The sequence below is a fragment of the Arvicola amphibius genome, chromosome 8, assembly GCF_903992535.2.
Source record: "Arvicola amphibius chromosome 8, mArvAmp1.2, whole genome shotgun sequence".
In the NCBI taxonomy this organism is placed as follows: Eukaryota; Metazoa; Chordata; class Mammalia; order Rodentia; family Cricetidae; genus Arvicola; species Arvicola amphibius.
Window position 1 is genome coordinate 127738819 of NC_052054.1, and position 19617 is coordinate 127758435.

Sequence of the window (19617 nt, forward strand, 5' to 3'; positions counted from 1 at the left end):
AAGGAAATGAGAAGTCTGACCAAGCACGGGCAAGCCGTGAGTCATGCACTACGGGCACCGGCATGCAGCTGTACGAGGGTAAAACGCCAGGACGTCCAGCAGCTAACAAGGGACAAGGTCCTGGGAGAGGAGGGAAGCCGGAGCCCTCTGTGCTCACGCTTGCTCACTTTGCCCTACCTCTCCTCTTGTAGCTCCTGATCCTCCCTGGTTCAGACACTAACCACATTCCCCACAGGTCCACTGGACCCGCTAAAAATCTGGAAATCAAGTTGAAATTTTACTGAAAAGCTGAATTGAGTTTGCAATGGATTTGGAAGGTGCAACAAAATCTGACTCTTTGCAATTATCAACTTAAAATAATAAACCATATCAATAGGAAAATAAGCAAGCAGGGCCAAGGAAAGTTTTATATTATAGTAAAACCTAAATTTTCCTACGATGTACAATGAACTATCTATATCTATAGATATAGATATATCAATAAATGACAGAAAGACATTCTTTATATAACCACTGTATGTCTAAGCTAGATAAAAAGTTAACTTTGAAATTACATAAGATATAACTTTTACATTGAAATAAGTTTTTCCCTCAAAATCATTATTTTATAATTGAGTATCAATGACTTTAACTGACTTACTCAGGCAACCCAAAATAGCAGAGTGTAGCATGGAGCATGTTAGACTTCTGTATAATATGTTATTGTCTGTTAAAAATGAAGTTAAACTTCTTAGAAAAATGGTTGGGTGAACTATCTTTCCTCCCAGACAACTAAGGCAAAGCGAGCTAAGGAGGGATTCTCTGGGGATGTCTGCGGCTTCCTTTAGTGATGTCTCTTAAAACTTGTGTGGATATATTATCTTAGACTTAAACTTGTGGTTTTGGCTCTCAAAGCTCAAGCAACTGCTTTAGTTCCAGCGAGACTGGTAAAACAGCCTCAGAGCAGAAGCCACCACAGAGCTCAGAAGGCACAGGAAGAGTGAAAATGTCAACTTCCTGCAGCATGGAAAGGGGGCGGGGAGATGGCTCAGTTGGTAAATGTGCAAGTGTGAGGACCCAAGTTGTGTTCCTCAGAATCAGTGGAAGAAACAGGATTGGAAACAGAGACAGGAGGATTCCTGGGACCTGGTGGCCAGCCAGTCTAAAGGAATAAGTCAGCTCCAGACTCAGAGAGAAAACTTACCTCAAAAAAAAATCTAACATCAACCTCCAGTGTCCATGCACACAGTGCACATGTGTGCACATGGGGAGGGGGAGACATAAAGAGCAGAAATTGTCCCTACTCCAAGAACTGAGTCCCAGATGGGCTATCAATTATGGTCTATAAAAAAGTAAATCTTACAAGACTGAGATGAGATTGGAAAAAAACCTTGGGTTCTCTGTTTGGTGAAAGGATCAGCAAACCAGCTGTATTATCCACTCAGTAGCCTTTCTTGTGAGTCTAAAGGTAGTTTACCGGGTAAAGACACATTAATAAAATGTCTTATAAAAAAGTCCATCAAGGGCTGGTGAGTTGGCTCCATGACTTAAGGTGTTGGCCTCTAAGCCCGACTACTTGAGCTTATTCTCCAGAACCTAAAGTTGTCCTCTGACCTCCACACATTTGCCATGGCCCATGAATACACACACACACACACACACACACACACACACACACACACACAGAGAGAGAGTACTATTAAGATAAGGTTGAGGGCCGGGCAGTGGTGGCACACGCCCTTAATCCCAGCACTTGGGAGGCAGAGGCAGGCGGATCTCTGAGTTAGAGGCCAGCCTGGTCTACAAGAGCTAGCTCCAGGACAGGCTCTAGAAACTACAGGGAAACCCTGTCTCGAAAAACCAAAAAAAAGATAAGGTTCACGTTTCTTTGAATAGGTAAGCACATGGGTTATTTAATAACTGTCAGCTTCAAGAGACAAACTGTAACCACTGTATGATCCGGCACCTCCTGTGTGCTTGGGGTGCTCATTCTCTGCTTGAATTCCATCCATTTGCTCTCCTGCCAATAGTGACATAAGCTGCATTTCGTTTGGCAGATACCGCTGTCTGAAGTGTCTCAACTTTGACATCTGCCATCTGTGTTTCTTATCTGGTCTCCACAACAAACCCCACCAGAAGTCCCACACTGTGATAGAGTGTGTCCAGGTAACATCTAAGGCAGCGTGGTAAAACTTTCACACCCCAGTCTTATAAGACATCCCATTAAAAACCCCTTTCTTCCACCAATTAACAGTAAAAAAAGCTGGAAAATGGCAAGCTCCACCTTTAACATTTCTCAGTATGACTGAGCCCCTATGAGGGAATGGTAGCACACGCCGTTCGAAGATGTCATAATGCCTTTCATTGTGTTTTATGATTGATACATGCCAAGAGTTTAAAAATAAGTGTGCCTTATTTACATTGCAAGTTTTTACAGACATTTTTGGAGACAAGAACAGGCTTACTAGGCTAGAATGTGATCGTTGATCTCGTGCTATGCATTAGGAAACATCTGTCAAAGCTAGAGGGGCAGGTATTAGAAACCGTGATGGATGAGACAGAAAAGAGGTGTTGATTTGGTGAGAACGCTACAACAAAGCTTTCCAGTTGTAGTATACTTCTAGAAAGATTTTGATATGACTTTCCCTGAGTCCTAAGTATCCTCCTCCCCCCACCTCCAACTTTTAGGATAAAAAGAAAAAAAAAATGTTGTCTAGGTTTTCACTGAAAAAGTAAAACTTTTTGACTTGTGACTTTTAAAGAAAATCGTTAGTAACCAACAGTGATTTAGATCATTTAGTTCTAAGAGGAAAGAAAAATAAACTGCAAAAGCATTGTGCTGTTCCTAGTGGCTGGGAGTTAGGGTGACAGAAATCGTCTCTTTAGCTACCCATTTTGAGTGAATCTGCACAGTGGAGTGAATCAAACACCACTACAGCGAAGCTGCAGGTGATTGCTTTTGGTTCTCTCTCCAGGAAAAGCAGACTCCTGAATTTTACTAAATACCTTGCTAAACTGCACTTAGCCAGCACCGGTTCATTCCCTCTGGTCTTCCACTCCGGCCCTGGAAGCCTTCAACTTAATGGTGTTATAGTGACACCGTGTGGCCATCTGGTTAACACACTTTAATTTTAAAAGCTGTACACCTTCAAATCGAACATCTTTGTTTCTTTATCCTGAAGTTCCTCGGGTGGGCCGGATGGATGGGTTTCCGGTGATCCACTATCTACTGAAATTGCCTACAGCAGTAAACCTGGGAGGGATGTTTCTAGAGATAAAAACACAGCTCATCACCTTGTTCTTAAAGGAATCCACATCCACAAATGTGAACGACCATAAACCCAGTGCGGTATTGCTCCTTCTTACAGCTTTAGAGTCCTGTTTCTTTAAGAAGCAGTTATTTACTGAAGCAGTTTGGGGCATTCAACATTGAGGCTTGTGCTACTAGTGGGTTTATGCATAAATGATGTGAAGAAACTCTAGGAGCAAGGGATATTATCTTTTCCAAAGAACCAAAAACAGAAGAATTGATTACCAACACCTTCATCATGGGCTAACACCAAGGAATGAAGGCCCATGTTTAAATTGATCTGACACCCTTTAAGTTTTGGATGGACTTGATTTTATGACATTTGTATGAGGGCATGCATGTGTGCAAACAGCCAACATACGGAAGGCAGAAGACAATTCTCCCTTTCCACCATGGGTCCTGTGCATCAATCTTGGGTGGTCAGTCTTGGAAGCAAGTGCCCACTGAGTCCTCTCGGCTGCCCTTCAGTGCCTCTTTAAATGGTTTTCATTTCTACAGATTTCAGCAAAGGAGAGCACAAAGCTCCTCCTCAAGAGCCTCAGAAACAGCCTGCCCCAGAGACCCGACAGGACAAGAGCCTTGGGAAGACAGTGGCTGCTGGACCAGCTGTCTCCACGGGATGTGGCTAGGTGTGTGGCCTGGATGCTGGGTCCACAGTCAGCACATATGATATCCACAGGTTTCCTCTCTCAAGTTTAGTTTTATTAGCACATATTAATCACACAGAATGATGGGCTTATAATAGCATCTTCATACATTCATATTCAGCACCTTACCTTCCCATGTCCCCTCCCACTCCTGCGAACCACCTTCTACCTTCATGTCTTCTTCCTTTAATGTATGTCTTTCTTTCCTTTTCTCTCTTTCTCTCCACCGCCCTGCCCCAGCAACTTCCAACTGAATCTTCAGGGAGGCATGGGGCCTCGAGCCCCTCTTCCCCTGTGAAGAAATGCTGGTGGGGCCGGTCTTGAGCAGGTCCTGGAGAGTGCAAAGACTCAGGCTGTCGAGCCTGGAAGACAGGGCCCTACCCGCTCCATCCCTTTCTCTTGCTTTTCCATTCTGCTTCCTCTTCTGTGATATTCCCTGAACCTCGGAGGAGGAGCTACAGAGGACCCATTTAGGGCTGAGAACTCAACAGCTGCTTATTCTGGGCTCAGATCATCCATGAGGCCCTGCAGCAGATTTAATGCTAGAAGTTTCTACAGAGGGCAAGGGGTGGGAAGAGGATAGAGATTCAAGTACTTTTCCCCTCTGTAAACAGCCTTGATGTTTATGGGGAATTAATGGGCAACAGTGCCACGTAGTGGCCATCGAGTTAATTGCGCCTGAGACTAAAGGCGGCAGGAAGCTTAGAGGGTTCTGTTAGAACTGTCCTGTGAACACTATTCACACTTCTCTGTGAGGGAACCCAGACTTAGGCTGTAGATGAAACTCCTCATTCTTTTACGCACCTGCACCAAATGGTAAAGGTGTCCCTGTCATTATCCCCCAAATAATCGTTACATTTTGATTTATTTTATTGTCTTGTTTTGCTTTTTTGAGACCCTGTCTTGATAGGTACCCAAGGCCAGCCTTGAACTCACTGTGTAGCCCAGGCTAGCCTCTTAACTAATCACCCGCTTTCTTTTGCCTATTGAGTACTGAAATTACAGGTGTGTACCGCCACTCTTGATGTAAGCTACGATTTTGTGTATATACATAAATATTCATATGTGTGTGTTCATGTATGTGCAGATGCTCACGTGTTTTGAGAGGCATGCACACATGACAGTGTAGAGGGCAGAGGAAAATCTCAAAGTGTTATTCTCTAGGCATGATCCCCCTTTTTTTTTCTTAAAAAATGTGTTTACTTATTTGTATGTGTATGGGGTGTATTGTCTACATATACACGTCTGGGCACGACGTTCATGCCTGGTGCCCATGCAGCCTAGAGGACACTCAAGCCCTGGAACTAGAGTTCGATGTTTGTGAGCTGCCAGATGGGTACTGAGTTTGACCCTGGTCCTCTGCTCTCGTTAGTTAAGGAACCCGGGTCTTAACCATTGACCCATGCACCACCCTTTTGAAACAGCATCTCTCGCTGGCCTGAAACTTGCCAAGTGAAGTGCTGGCTGGCCAGGGAGCCCTGGATCAGTCTCTTTCTCATGCTTGATTACGAGGGCATGCCACCATGGCAGGCTGTTTAAATGAGGGTTCTGTAATCCAGACAAAGAGCCTCATGTTCGCAAGGAAAGCACTTGGCCTCCTGAACTTTTCTCCAGCCCCACGAAGCAGCATTTTTAATAGTCTGTGCTCATCCTTCTCAGGAGCATCATAATTCATATGCAATCGTGAGCGTGTTAGGACTGGAGGGGTAAGAAAGCCAGGGGACGCAGTTCAGAGGACCTGAAGCCTGTCTTCGGGCAGCAGCATGAGCGCCCTTTGCTTTCCTGGGACTTTCCTTCTTCCCTTCAGCCCCGTCCTTCAGACGCTGGGCACAGCATTTCTGGGATGAGATAAACGAAGAGAACCGCAAGGTCTACACAACACTAGGGTCCATTTAAGTCTATTGTATTATATCCAATCTACTCTGGATATAATAAATATGGTTAATCCTCAAGATAGCATTATGTAATTTTCAACTTGGCCTGGGTCTCGATGAGTTCAGAAGCTCTGGCTGGTGAAATGGACGTGGATGTCGTAATTTCACAAATGTGACCACAGGCAAGGGGTTATCCTTGCTATCTATTAAGCCGGCAAATTAGGAATGCCCATCTTCTAAGGTAATGGTTATTGCTAAGTGGCAATACTGGATTTATTTAATAATTCAGCAAGCAATCTGCATGGTAAAGAGCCCCTTCTTTTTGCTATAGATTTACTTTACACGTGACTATTCATGTCAGCAAGGAGAACACGTTTATTTATGAGAACATAATTGGAAGTGAGGTGCCAGACATCACCACCATTATCAAAAATTTTGGGAAGTTCTTGCAAGTAGTAGAAAGAAAATTAAAATGCTGAAAAAGAAAAGATGAAATCAGTTGCATCTACAGTTGATATGCTCTCCAAAGAAACCCTGAGGAACTTAGGAGAAAACGCTATAATTAAGGCTTTGAGTAATGGTGGAACATAAAACATATTTGTATAAAATGGATAGTTCTTCACTCTATTAGCAATAACAAATTAGAAATTCTATAAAACTCTCATTTATAGTGCAGTTTATTTTACACAGAAACTATGAGCAAGTTTAACAAAATATGAGACTCGCATAATAAAAATTATGCTATGTCATTAAGCACAGAAAACAAGAGCTGAACAAGAGAAGCATGCAGGATAGCTGAATGGGATGACACAATCAGGAGTGTCTTTGCAGCAAAGCTAATACACCATTCCTACTCATTCACAGATTAGCTGCTTACACATTCACCTGCTTGCAAAATCTGAGGCGTGATCCGCCGCAGCACTGACAGATACACAGAGCGGCAGACACAAAGGTTGCCCACACGCCGCGCTTCCAGCGGGGGTGGGTTTTGCCTCCTTAGCTCAGCTTTCACACTGAACACAAATGTCTTTCACACACCTATTCTGGATCAGGTTTTCCCACTAAGGGGTTTCGCTGTTACAAAAAAGCCCCCTAGTGTCGTGTTGAAGTACTTCAGGGCTCCTGAGAAGCCGCGGTGTCTCTTCATGAGACACTGTGTGAGACGAGCTTTATGAACCAAAACTTCAAGGCAATGAGGAAGTAACTCCTCCTTGCATCTGATCTCAGACGTCCAACCTCTAGATATGTAAGAAACATGCGGCACGGACGTCTGTTGTTTAATACACATAGTGTACGGCATTTTGTTGGAGCAGTCAAGTGTTCAGATAATATCCGATGGAAACACGCTGCTCTCTCTGCCCCACATACCCACCTCTGACAGAGTCGACGAGAGCACAGACCCGTCACTTGTCCATACCTTCTCATCATGTCTTACACTCGCTCCCGCTAGCTAGCAAAAGCAACTGGAATTAATCTGCTTGTTAAATGTGAGCTCTCTGTGAGCAGTAGTCTCTGCTCTCTTGATGTTTTCTTCATTTGCTCAAATATAATAACTCAAGATGGTAAAAATGCTTCAAAAATACTTTTGAAGAATGCTTAATGGAACTCTGTAAAATCAAGTATGCCTGGTCTTAGAGTCCTCTGCACTCTTCTGATGATACAGTATAACAAACACACACCCATGCTTAGAATTCCTGGTCTGCGATCTGGGCAAGATGACCCGGGAGTCATTATCACTGAATTTCTTTGTATTTTTGTACCTAGATTGGCATGAAGAAGGAAGCATGAACTTTCTATTTATGTTTTTAGCGCTCTCTCTCCCAACTGTACAGTCTGTCTGGAAAAGAGCGCAGGGGGGAAGTGGAACATTATTGCTCCTTGATGAGAAAACACTGACCTTGACATTTTAATAAAAAGGGGGCGTGCGGCTGGAGAGACTAAATAGTTAGAAGCACTTTTTATTTTTACAAAAAGCCCCAGTTTGGTTCCCAGTACCCTTGTGGGATGGCTCATAAATGCCTGTAACTTGAGCTTCAAGACATCTAACGCCTTCTTCCGGGCTCTATGGCATGTGTGTGTGTGTGTGTGTGTGTGTGTGTGTGTGTGTGTGTACGTGTGCATGTGTGTGTGCATGTGCATTCTGTGTGCGCACGACAAACACACACAAAAGTAAATATCTTAAAAATACATTTTCCAAAAAAGTTTTCCTTATTATCATACTTAATCGCTAAATTTGCCCCAGTATCTCATAAAACTACTTTCTAACAGGCTTTGCATTGAGTATAAAAACCCTAAAGCCCCAGCATCTGTGAGGCCATCAGGAGCAGTAGAAGCGACAGCCACAGAATGCCCCCGATACCTGTGTCAAAGACTGCCAACTTCTCCACAAGCGAATGACAACCCACATCATCAGGTGAGTCCAAAAGGGAGAGACAGCATCACTGAAACACAGCATCCGGGCCACTCAGCAAGCATGTACCAAGGCTTGGAAAACCATTATCCGGACCAGAAAGTATTTCCTCCATGTTAATGTAAACAATGAAAAATAGGGATATACTTTCAATCATAAAATATTACATCCCAAGCTGTACTAGAACTCAAGTCAGTCTCATAGCTTCTGCCTCCAGGGCACTGAGATTACAAATGTGAGCTACCATACCCACCTAGGGATATGCAGTTACTGCATTAAATTTGGAAAAATAAGTAAAAAAATTAAAAAATGAAAATAATATGTGTACACATCAACAACACTTCAATATGCTTCACTCCTTTTGAATAGTTTAGTTTAGATCATACTTTGAGATGTACTGATTATACTGTCAAGTTGCCAATGTAAATTATATTGTGAACGTTTTCCATTGTCAGAATTCTTTAAAAACATCTGCATAGTTATTTAAATGGACAGAATGCTATTCATTTAGCTCCTGTTTGACATTAAGGTTGTTTCCAATTTTTACTGTAATTTAAAATTTACTATTAAAATTTCCTTTCATTATTCTTTGTGTAGTTACCCTATTATTTCCCTACAATACATTTCTAAAGCAAAATCACCCAAAAGGCCCATGGAACTACGTTCAAGGTTCTTCATGCTTCTTGTAAAATTGCTTTTCAGAAAGGGATACTAGATTATATGCTCAGCAAATGCAGCCCACGAACCTGCCTAAAGCCAAGATTAACTTTTGCCACGTTTTAAATTCTGCCACTTTACAAGAAAGTAAAATATAATTTCACTTGTCTTTATTTTTCCCAAATTGAGTGAAACAAAACCTGCCTGCACATTCTTCAAAGGCCAAAATTACGTTTCGTCCCTTCCTTCTCTCCTGCCCCTCCCGTTCTGGTACGTCACTTCGATATGTCAGTATATTCAAACTCTGAATCTCTCCATTTGTCAGAGCAAACCCTGTTTCCTTTAGTGTATGGGCGTTTCTATTTCTCTTAAAAATGCTCTCAATATTTTCTATATAATTTCTTACAGTTTTAGGCTTGGATAGAAAGCTCTCCAGTGAGAAATCAAATGATTTTCTTAACTTTTAACTGTTTTTAAAATGTTTTTTCTTGACATTACAATTTTAAATCTATCTTGATTTTTTAAATTTATGATAAGTGACAATGGTTTCCTACTCTTGTTTTTGGTTGTTTAACTAAACCCTTTCCATATTGATGTCTCTATTATGATCCTGTACACGCTAGAATTCTCACTATTTGGGGATGAGTTTTATTGTTTCCCGCCCAGCTCAATTGCTTCTCATTTTGTTTTTATATGAGAGTATCATTTGAGAGTCCAGCTTTATGAGAGTTATTTGTTTAATATATAGCAAGATTTTTCTTTATCGCTATTTATTTCAACCACTTTATTGAAGTGTGATGACGTATTAAAAGTGGTACATATTTAATGTTTACAGCTAAGGAGTGTGAGGACAGGCATATGTCCATAAAATCATCACTGCCATCCTGGCCATGAAAGGCCTGCCATTTCCTAAAGTTTCCTCTCAGATCTATCATTGCTTTCGTCCTTAGGGTTATTGTTATTGTTCGTGTGGAAGGTAAAAATGTTTAACAGTATGGCTACACTATGACTATATTAGATATCTCGGACTTATTCATTTTACATAAATACAACTCTATCCCATATATTATCTCCTGCCCATATTTTTCCATTTTTGTTCTTATTTTTTATGTCGTTATAAAATAATTATTCTTCTAGAAGAATATTAGAATAGTCGTAATTAATGCAGCCTGATCTGCAGGGAGACCGTCAAAGGGTGATCATTTATATCGCTTTTAATAATCAAAGAAAACAATTAGCTTCCATGTGTCAGCTGTGTTGACCTGAGCTGAGCCTGGACTCCAGCCCTAGAGAGTGAGTGCCGTACCCGCCGGGTGTGGGACCCTTCCAGCGAGGAGAGAGTCAGCCCGCCATTTCACCTTCTTCTCTCCCGCAGAGAGTTAAAAGAGGCCTGCCCTGTCTTCCTCCCTTCTCCTCACCTTTTTCTTGTTTGCAGTTTCTCTATCCAGTCCTATGCAAGTAGTACATTCTGACTGATGTAGAATGTTTGTGGTAGTATGACCAAGATGTAAATCTGAAGTTTAAAATAATGTGCTTAAAATGTAACCCTTTCCAGCCATAGGACGGGGCCTGTCCCTAGTTCCCCAGCATCTGTGTCATAAACCTTTGCAGGCCTTTTCCTCTTCGTGTGTGTGTGAGGAGGTGTGTATTCATGTGTGTATTCGTGTGTGTGTGTGTAGGTGTAGCACCTCTAATGACCAAAGAACCTTACACACCCGTACGAGAAAACCACACAGTTTTATTTACTACATATAATTTAAATAATTTTTAAAAAACAACCTTAAGAGCCAGTAAAGTGGCTCAGTGGGTCAAGGCACTTGCCATATAAACCAGAAAACCTGAGTTCCATACTGGGAGCCCATTTAAAAGAGGAAAAGAAATTGGCTCTACAAAATTGTCCTATGACCTTCACACAGGCACCATGGCACAGGCACACGTGCACACACACAATTAATTAATTAATTAATTAATTAATTAAAGTTTTAAAAATTTAAAAAACAACTTTATGTCTTTTCATGGGAATGACTCATAAATTATGGTATCTAGCCTATGACTATCATTGTACATTCATATATATAATCCTAAAATGCTTCTCAGTTACAGAAAAAATGGATCATACAATAATATGTGTAATGCAATCCTAATTAGTCTTATTAAATAAAAACCTGGAGTCAGATATTAGGGGGTAAAAACTGAAAGATCAGAGAAGCACAGTAGTCAGCCACTAGAGTTCTCAACTCTCCAAATGCTCAGACCAAATAGGCAAGATCCTGTCTCTACAAACCCTCAGACTGAATGCCCTGAGCTCCTGTCTCCTCCCGCCTTATATTCCTCTCTCCACCCAGCCATATCAGTCCTGTCTCCACCTCCCTAGTGCTGGGATTAAAGGTGTGAGATCCCAAGTGCTAGGATCAAAGGTCTGAGCTCTGTTTCTCTTTTTAGACTGAGTCAATCTCCTGTACCCAAGGGTGGCCTTGAACAGAGATCTATCTGCCTCTGTCTCCCGGACGCTGGGTAGAATTAAAGGTGTGTGCCGCCACTGCCTGGCCTCTATGGCTAACAAGTGTGGCTAGCTCTGTACTCAGATCATCTTCAGGCAAGTCACCACAAATATGGACGTAAAAGACGTTTAGTTTTTTATATTCATAATTTAAATGTCATTTCTGCAAAGGCTACGTTTGAATTTAGATAAAAAAGCAGGCCCTGTCACTCAGAAGCCACAGAGTGCACGCTAATAGGAAAGGGCTGCTTAAGTGTGGCCCAACGTGTTGTGAATGACTTTGTAAGTAGCTATCCAAGAAGCAGCTAATGTGGGCAGAAGGCTACTTCAGGTTACTTGTATACTTTAATATCAAATATATAGTATTAATATATATTATATTCGTATATAATTAACTCTGCAAATTAGACTGCATGGCTATACTTATCATAAGTAAATATTTGCATCATTGTTCTTAGACATAAATCCAAACACCAGCTAGTTTGTAAAATACTGCAATTTGTTTTGAAAAAGCATGTTATCACCATGCTCTTATGACAATTTTTTAAATGTGCTTAAGTTCAAACTAAAAACTCATTTTGCCAATTTCTTGCTTCTCTAGACTATAGTCAGCTTTAAGAAGGAACTGTGGAGGACTCATGACTCCATCAATGCTCTGCACAGGGAAAGAAGGTAGGAGCCACACGTGGATATATGGGAAGATAGGAGCCACAGGTGGATATGTGGGAAGGTAGGAGCCACACGTGGATATATGGGAAGGTAGGAGCCACACGTGGATATGTGGGAAGATAGGAGCCACAGGTGGATATGTGGGAAGGTAGGAGTCACACGTGGATATGTGGGAAGGTAGGAGTCACACGTGGATATGTGGGAAGGTAGGAGTCACACGTGGATATGTGGGAAGGTAGGAGCCACAGGTGGATATGTGGGAAGATAGGAATTACACGTGGATATGTGGGAAGGTAGGAGCCACAGGTGGATATGTGGGAAGATAGGAATTACACGTGGATATGTGAGAAGGTAGGAGCCACAGGTGGATATATGGGAAGATAGGAGCCACACGTGGATATGTGGGAAGGTAGGAGCCACAGGTGGATATATGGGAAGGTAGGAGCCACAGGTGGATATGTGGGAAGGTAGGAGCCATGGGTGTATATGTGGGAAGGTAGGAACTACACGTGGATATGTGGGAAGGTAGGAGTCACAGGTGGATATGTGGGAAGGTAGGAGCTACAGTAGATATGTGGGAAGGTAGGAGCCACAGTAGATATGTGGATAGGTAGGAGCCACATGTGGATATGTGAACAGCAGTTGAGACAAGCCAGGAGCTCTACCCTGAGCTTTTAAAAAGACATTTTCTACAGAAAAAAAAATGAAATTCTTTTTTTAAAAAAATGGAAGCAATAATTTAAGCAAAGAAGGCCTACATTTCAATGTGCAGGTACAAAGGCAACTCAATGCTGTGTGACTAGCTACCATATGAATATCATCCAGCTAGCTACCACATGGTTTCACCTTTGATCACGTGAGCCATTACGTGAAAGAAGCAAACATAGAGAGATGCTGTGTAGTTGACTCGGCTGACAAAGATCTTGGTACAGAAGTGTGAAGACCTGAGTTGGATCCCCAGGAGCCACATGCGGCAAGGAGAGAAGTAACTCTTGCAAGCTGTTCACTGATCTCCACACGCTCACTAAGGCATGTGTGTCCACCTACACACACAACCACACACAACCACACACAACCACACACACATACAACCACGCACACGCATAGACACATATACACAACCACACAATACAACCACACACACGCATAGACATATACACAACCACACACATACAACCACGCACACGCATAGACACATATACACAACCACACACACGCATAGACACATATACACAACCACACACATACAACCACACACACGCATAGACACATATACACAACCACACACATACAACCACACACATGCATAGACACATATACACAACCACACAAAACAACCACAACACACATACACAACCACATACATTCACAACCACACAACACAACCACACACACACATCCGCAACCACACATTCATACCCACATACACATACATAACCACACATATGCATACACAACCACACAACACAACCACAACACACATACACAACCACATACTAAATAAATAAAGGAATAATATAAAATAAAAATTCTTGCCAGGCATGTCAGGGTACACCATCAATCTTAGGACTCAGGAGGCAGAGACAGGTGGATCTCGGTGAGTTCAAGACAAGACTGGTTTACAGTGGGTTTCAGGACAGCCAGGGCTGCAAAGTGACATCCTGTTTCAAATATATATATATATATATATATATATATATATATATATATATATATATATATATATATATCTTAAGTTAGTTGTTGCTTGAAAATAATTTTAAGCTATGTTATTCTCTGTTATGAAATCCATATCTGCTGTATGCATCATTGGTAGCCTAATAAAGTACTTATCACTACAAAGCATTTAAAAGGATCAGAAAGATTTAATATAAGAAATGAAAACTGGAGGCTCCATCTCTGCTATATGCATCCTCGTTTTTATTGATGGTTTGTATGAAGCCATAGACAGCAAACCTCTCTGATACTTGTGGCATGGCATCAAATTCACCCATTAAATGAGCACTTTGAGACCACTAACATTTAATTGCTGGGATAATGGTAGAACAATCATAAAGGACCTAGGGATTGAAGACGAGGGATTGAAGAGAAGCCCTACAGACAGAGGCCCAGGTTAGCAGGAAACACTGAAGGTGACTTGAGATGGACAGATAACTACAGGCTCAAGGACAGCCAGCTTTAAGTCCCTGGTTGTTTAGTAAGCTCCAGTCTCTGGTCATACACTGACAAGCATCATCCAGCTGTTGATCACTCCTGACTCTTCAGCATCTGGGCACTCAGTGAAACTGTTTCACTGCACTGTTAACCTTTCTGGGAGAATCTGGGCCCCTGCTGATGGCCTCATGCACACAGAATTCTGTCTGCTTAGGAAGAAACAGCAGATATGAAACTTTAAAGGGGGCAGATCTTAGGTCATCTGAAAGAATTGTTTCTCAGATAATATGAACTTGTTAACAGATATTTCCTTGGAAAGCAACAGGCTTCAAACTACTGGAGATAGCTGAAGCAGGCAAATTATGGCGAGCAGAGCAGCCTAGGGAGGAATCCTCCATTTAAAATTTAAAAGAAGTAGAGAACAGGTGTGGCACACGCCTTTAATCCCAGCCCTTGGGAGTCGGAGGCAAAGGGATCTCTGTGAGTTCAAGGCCAGCCTGGCCTATGTAGACTGCTGCATAGTGAGACCCTGTCTCAAACAAACAAACAAACAAACAAATAAGTAAATAAACATAAGAGAAAGAAAAATGTTTCGGGTAGGGTTTCGCCTGCTTTCCCTGGGGCTGTTGAAGAATGAGGAACTTCAACTGAGGAGAAAGGATGTGTAGTGTGGACCACTTGGAAAGAGAGATCGTCATGATCTAGTAATCAAGACAAACAACAACTCTGTGTTTGTTCACACACCTCTGAGGAGGCTGACTTCCTTCTGAAAAATCCACCATATAAAAAAGCTTGGTGCTCCAGCTGTAAATAGGATTTTAGAATCAGGCCTCCTGCATGACTGGAGTTCAAGCTTCCTGCTCAGAGATATGTGCTTTGGGTAACAGCTCAAGCTGTTGTTCCAAGACCCTTCCCAGGCCTTCTGACACTTAGGAATTCAAAGACTCTGGTATGGAAGAACCGGAAGACTGTTGCTGTTCACTGTCAGAGAGTTTACTCCCACAAATTTTGCTAATGTGCCAACAGCACTGATCAAAAACAAAGCCATACTAATCACATACCTACTATGTGCCAGAACCAGGAAATGGGGTGATAAACAAGGTTAGTGGGTTTCCAGAATTGTAAAAACGGTGTGCAATGAAATGATTTGGCAATATATAAATAAAACAGAAAGTATATAAGTGTGTAAGCTCAGAAATTAAAGCCAGAGACTAGATAAAAACTTGTGATCTCACCAAACTTGATTGTAATTGAATACAGAGAAAAACAACACAGAAAAACAAACAAACGAAAGGGTCTAGGCAGTGCCAGGGATGAGACTGGGGTTTTGCTTCACAGGGAAGTAATAGGGAAGTCAAAAAGCCTTGTTGGAAGTGTAATGTGTTATCACAGATTGCAGGAAACGAGGAGGTGACTCAAGCAACAACCTCGAAGGACAAAAGAGCAGAGACTCCAAGAGAGAAGGATGGATGAACAGATCTGTGACTCATGAACCGTGTGCCTCTTCTGTGGTCTTCATGCTAAGGGCATTACCTTCCCAGATGGGGCATTGCTAGGCACGATGATGAATAAGGTCAATGTGTAAATATAAGCTACTGGTAAACAAACCATGCTGTCAAAAATAATCCTAATAGTTCTGGTGAGCCTCAAGTGCTATTGGTGAACTCAGATGGCAGTCAGGGTACAGACCACCATCCAGGAGGACCTGCGAAGCTCCAGCTGGGCTGTGGGTGTGAGTTTCCACTCTTTCTCAAACCTGTTTCCTTTGCAGGCTCCTCAGAGAACAGTTAAATAGATACAAACACAAATTGCAAGGTACATACACCTTACAAAAAGAACAGAATCGAAGATTTGAAACTAAGATTCAGGAGCTCGCGACCAACCAGGATAACCTATGGACCAAACTACAGCAGATAAGACAAGACCTACAGGTACAAACGTGAGAGCCACCGGCTACCTGGACTGCCTGGAACTCTAACCTCAAGTCTGCTCTGCCAGGCTGGGGCGGGCTGCTTTCACAGAGCTTCCCATGGCACTTGGCTCAACCTCTTCTCCTCCCTTTTCCCTCTCCCCCAGTCTTCGCCCACTCCCACCCTCCATACAGAGGAAGGAATAGAACCAAGTGCTCCTGCGTAGTGTTTGATCTCAAGATCTCTTTGTACATTGTTAGACAAACATTGAGCACTCCTCTGGGAGCCTTTATCTCTGTGGGTTCTATCTGTTGCTATTTTCACCCATCAATGAAGAAAAGCACCAACAACTGAGAGGTGTTTGAGAAGTGTTTGAAAAACACAGTCATTAACTAACTGAGATATGAAGTTGATCAACCACAATATGTGTAACATTTTCAGGCCACAGCTGGGTGTTTTTAGAGCCTGGGAGAGTATCAGTGACTTGTTTGCTTTGTTAAACCTCTCTAATGTCTGACTTAATGAAAGCCAACCCATTTTTCCTCACTGTGAGCAATCTGAAAGGTTTGCTTAAGGTGTGTGAAGAAATCCAGTCTCACGTAGTGATATAGTTAAAAGAAAGAAAGAAATCTTTCTATAGCCTTTCACATAACTAAGGTATTATCCACGGGCACAACATCAAACACAAAAGGCAATTGTTTTTTAAAGGATGGGTGCATTATGAAATCTAAAATCAGATATGTTTCATATTCAGCTTTATGAAAATTCCGGTCAGTGTTCTAGCTGCTCTCTGAGCAGAAATACCCCGGTTTCATTTTGCAGCATATATTGGCCACGGGTGATATTGACTTGCTGAGCTATACTGAGCTTCCTACAGCTTGCCGATTTCATTGCACAATTTTTTTTTTAAAGAAAGAAAGATAAGAAGAAACATTCTCACATTCAGTTTCACCAATGGCATTGTCAGAAAACAACATTTAAGAACTGAACGGCCATTCCACTCACCCGTGGCAGATACAAGCTTTCTAAAATTTTAATTATTGCTTGAAACCCTGACGGTTACAAACGCCAGAAAATCAAGTTAATCATCTTCCTGGCAGTGCCATGTTCATTTTCTTCTTCTTTTTCCCCGAGAAAAATCATTACCGACTACCTCGGTCTAACCAGTTATAATCTGTCGCTCTTTCCTCGACTTGAGCAGTAACATCTGTTTCAGAACACATCTGGAGCACTGCATGGGTGCTTTCCATTTCATGACACACAGCATTGGAAAGGCCGATGATTAAGAAAATTTGGAACTTTTGCTGTTCCACAGGATAGGAAGTGGAACCGTCTATTTTTAACTGGTTGTATGAGTTTTTATGTGTTAATGTTGCTGATTGTGAACCGTGCCTGCGCATGCCAGTAAGATAGACAAACAAGTCACAGAATGGTTATAGACATCATTTTACGCCACAGACTCCCACAAGAGTCTCTAGGATTCTGAGGACCCTGATTCAACCTTCAAAGCAGTGAAACACCCCCTCAGCTTTTGTACCCCCAGCTTCTCGTGAAGTCCTTCAAAACATACCTCTGAGGCCTATCATTAAGAGCACGTTCTATTGTAGTAATCCATCTTTGTCAATCCCCGTGAGTACATTTTCAGAAATTCCTTATGGCACCTTATGGCCAGACATGCTCAGCTCTAGATGTTTTCCCAAATTCCCAGGGTTATTCCTGACACATTTTACATGAACTATGCCAATATTACAGAATTTTAAATTTATATTGAACAGCATAAAATAAAATTACTGAAATATCGAGAGTGAAGCAGGAAACATGCCTCCAATGTCATTGGGATGTTGACATGTAATGCAGGGAAGGTAAGAGTTATTTCTTCCTAAACAAGTTTTTCTTCACCCAGGCTATGTTGCGACCACTCCATCCTTCATCTTCATCCCAAAACACAGCATCCAAGATGGATCATTCTTTACCCAGGGATGGGCTATGGGTAGGAGGAGACTATCCCCACATCGAGAGTGTCACTAGGTGCTGTCTGGAATGGGAACGTCTCCCTAATTCTGCAGAGGCTGACAGAAACAGCAGATGTCAAGCAAGCTCAGGAAGAGCTCTAGCAGACTCTGAATCCCCAGAGGTCGTTTTGCAGAGCACCCGGATACAAGGCCACCCACAAAGGATGCTAAGGGAAGTCCGTAACTCCCCCTCTGATGGCCAAGAGGGACTGAAGGACAATCCCCAGATTCCTCCCTCTGAAGTGAGTAGTCCTGCTCTGCAACCTTCAGAAGGGAAAGAGACAGACCACGCCAGTGAAAGAAGGAATGCCCAAGAAGAAGAGGAACTACAAACACTGTTGCCCAGACTCCTGGATGCCTTTGACCTAGACACGCCACCAGGTAAGATGCACTGTGGGTTCTGTCATATGAGTTGTTGTGTTTGTTGCTTACTGTGTGTGTATGTGTTTGAGACATGTGTCTGTATGTAGCCCTGGTTGGCACTGAACTGTCTATGTAGACCAAGCTGGCCTTGTATTCTCAGAGATATACATCGACCTTGAGGAGTGCTGGTCAGGTAAGGTTTATACAGCCAAAAGAGAGGGATGGCCAGGAACTCAGGCTGCTGTTAAAACACTGAACTTATTGTGATGTCTCAGTCTTGGAATTCAATTCCTGGTATTGGCTAATTCATAAGATCACCACGAGCACTAAAGCTTATCAATCATGTGAGACTTTACTATAACATCTAGCACATATCGTTAAGCAAATATTTATTATTTTGAAAGTGCAGTTGTTGTTACTAACCTTACACCATGCATAACTAAGCAGCCCAAAGCCACCATTTTAAAATGAGGATAATGATGCTCCTGTTTTGGCATGGCTGAGTGAGGGTTCTCTCTCCTAAGTTGTAAGTCATTGCTAAGTGATGAAGGCTTTTAGTCCTCTACTAAAACTCTGTTTTCTAGGCTCACTATCTTCTTTCTAGTTAGAACACACACACACACACACACGCACGCACGCACGCACGCACGCACACACACACACACACACACACACACCACACACACACACTTATATATGTATGTATGTATTTACTGTGGCTAACAGTTTCTCAATAGGAAATCTGTATAATCTAGAGTCTTGTGGGTGGGGGAAAATGACATGTGTGTGTGTTTTTTTGCACCGGAAGAAGGTTTCTTAACAGAGTTATGAGTTAATATACTAGTTTTCTACAGATACCATACAGCAATACAGAGGAGGAAACTTGAGCAAACAACAAAGAAAAATGAGTAAAATTTTTTTAAAAAAATGGAAAAGGAAACAGAAAGAGGAAGAAAAGGAAAGAGAAGAGGGGAGGGGCTTGGACAGGAGCAGGGCAGGGTAAAAAGAGGAGGACCGAGGGGGAGAGAAGGTATGGTTTCCCCTTTGTCCTGGAAGCTACAAATCCAAGCTCAAGACATTAGTGACACTGGCTTCTTCTGAGGCCTCTTTCCTTCATTTGTTGGTTATTGTC

The 19617-nt window shown here is 42.1% G+C and overlaps 1 protein-coding gene across 1 annotated transcript in view; it reads left to right on the plus strand.

Moving 5' to 3' along the window:
- The window catches only part of Dytn (dystrotelin), a 49859-nt gene that overhangs the window by 22687 nt on the left and 7555 nt on the right, over positions 1-19617 (plus strand). Inside the window, exons 8-11 of the mRNA XM_038338346.1 lie at positions 2037-2145; positions 3788-3918; positions 15972-16131; positions 18014-18503. Of these exons, the coding sequence (XP_038194274.1) occupies positions 2037-2145; positions 3788-3918; positions 15972-16131; positions 18014-18503 (890 nt within the window). The remainder of the gene's footprint in view (positions 1-2036; positions 2146-3787; positions 3919-15971; positions 16132-18013; positions 18504-19617) is intronic.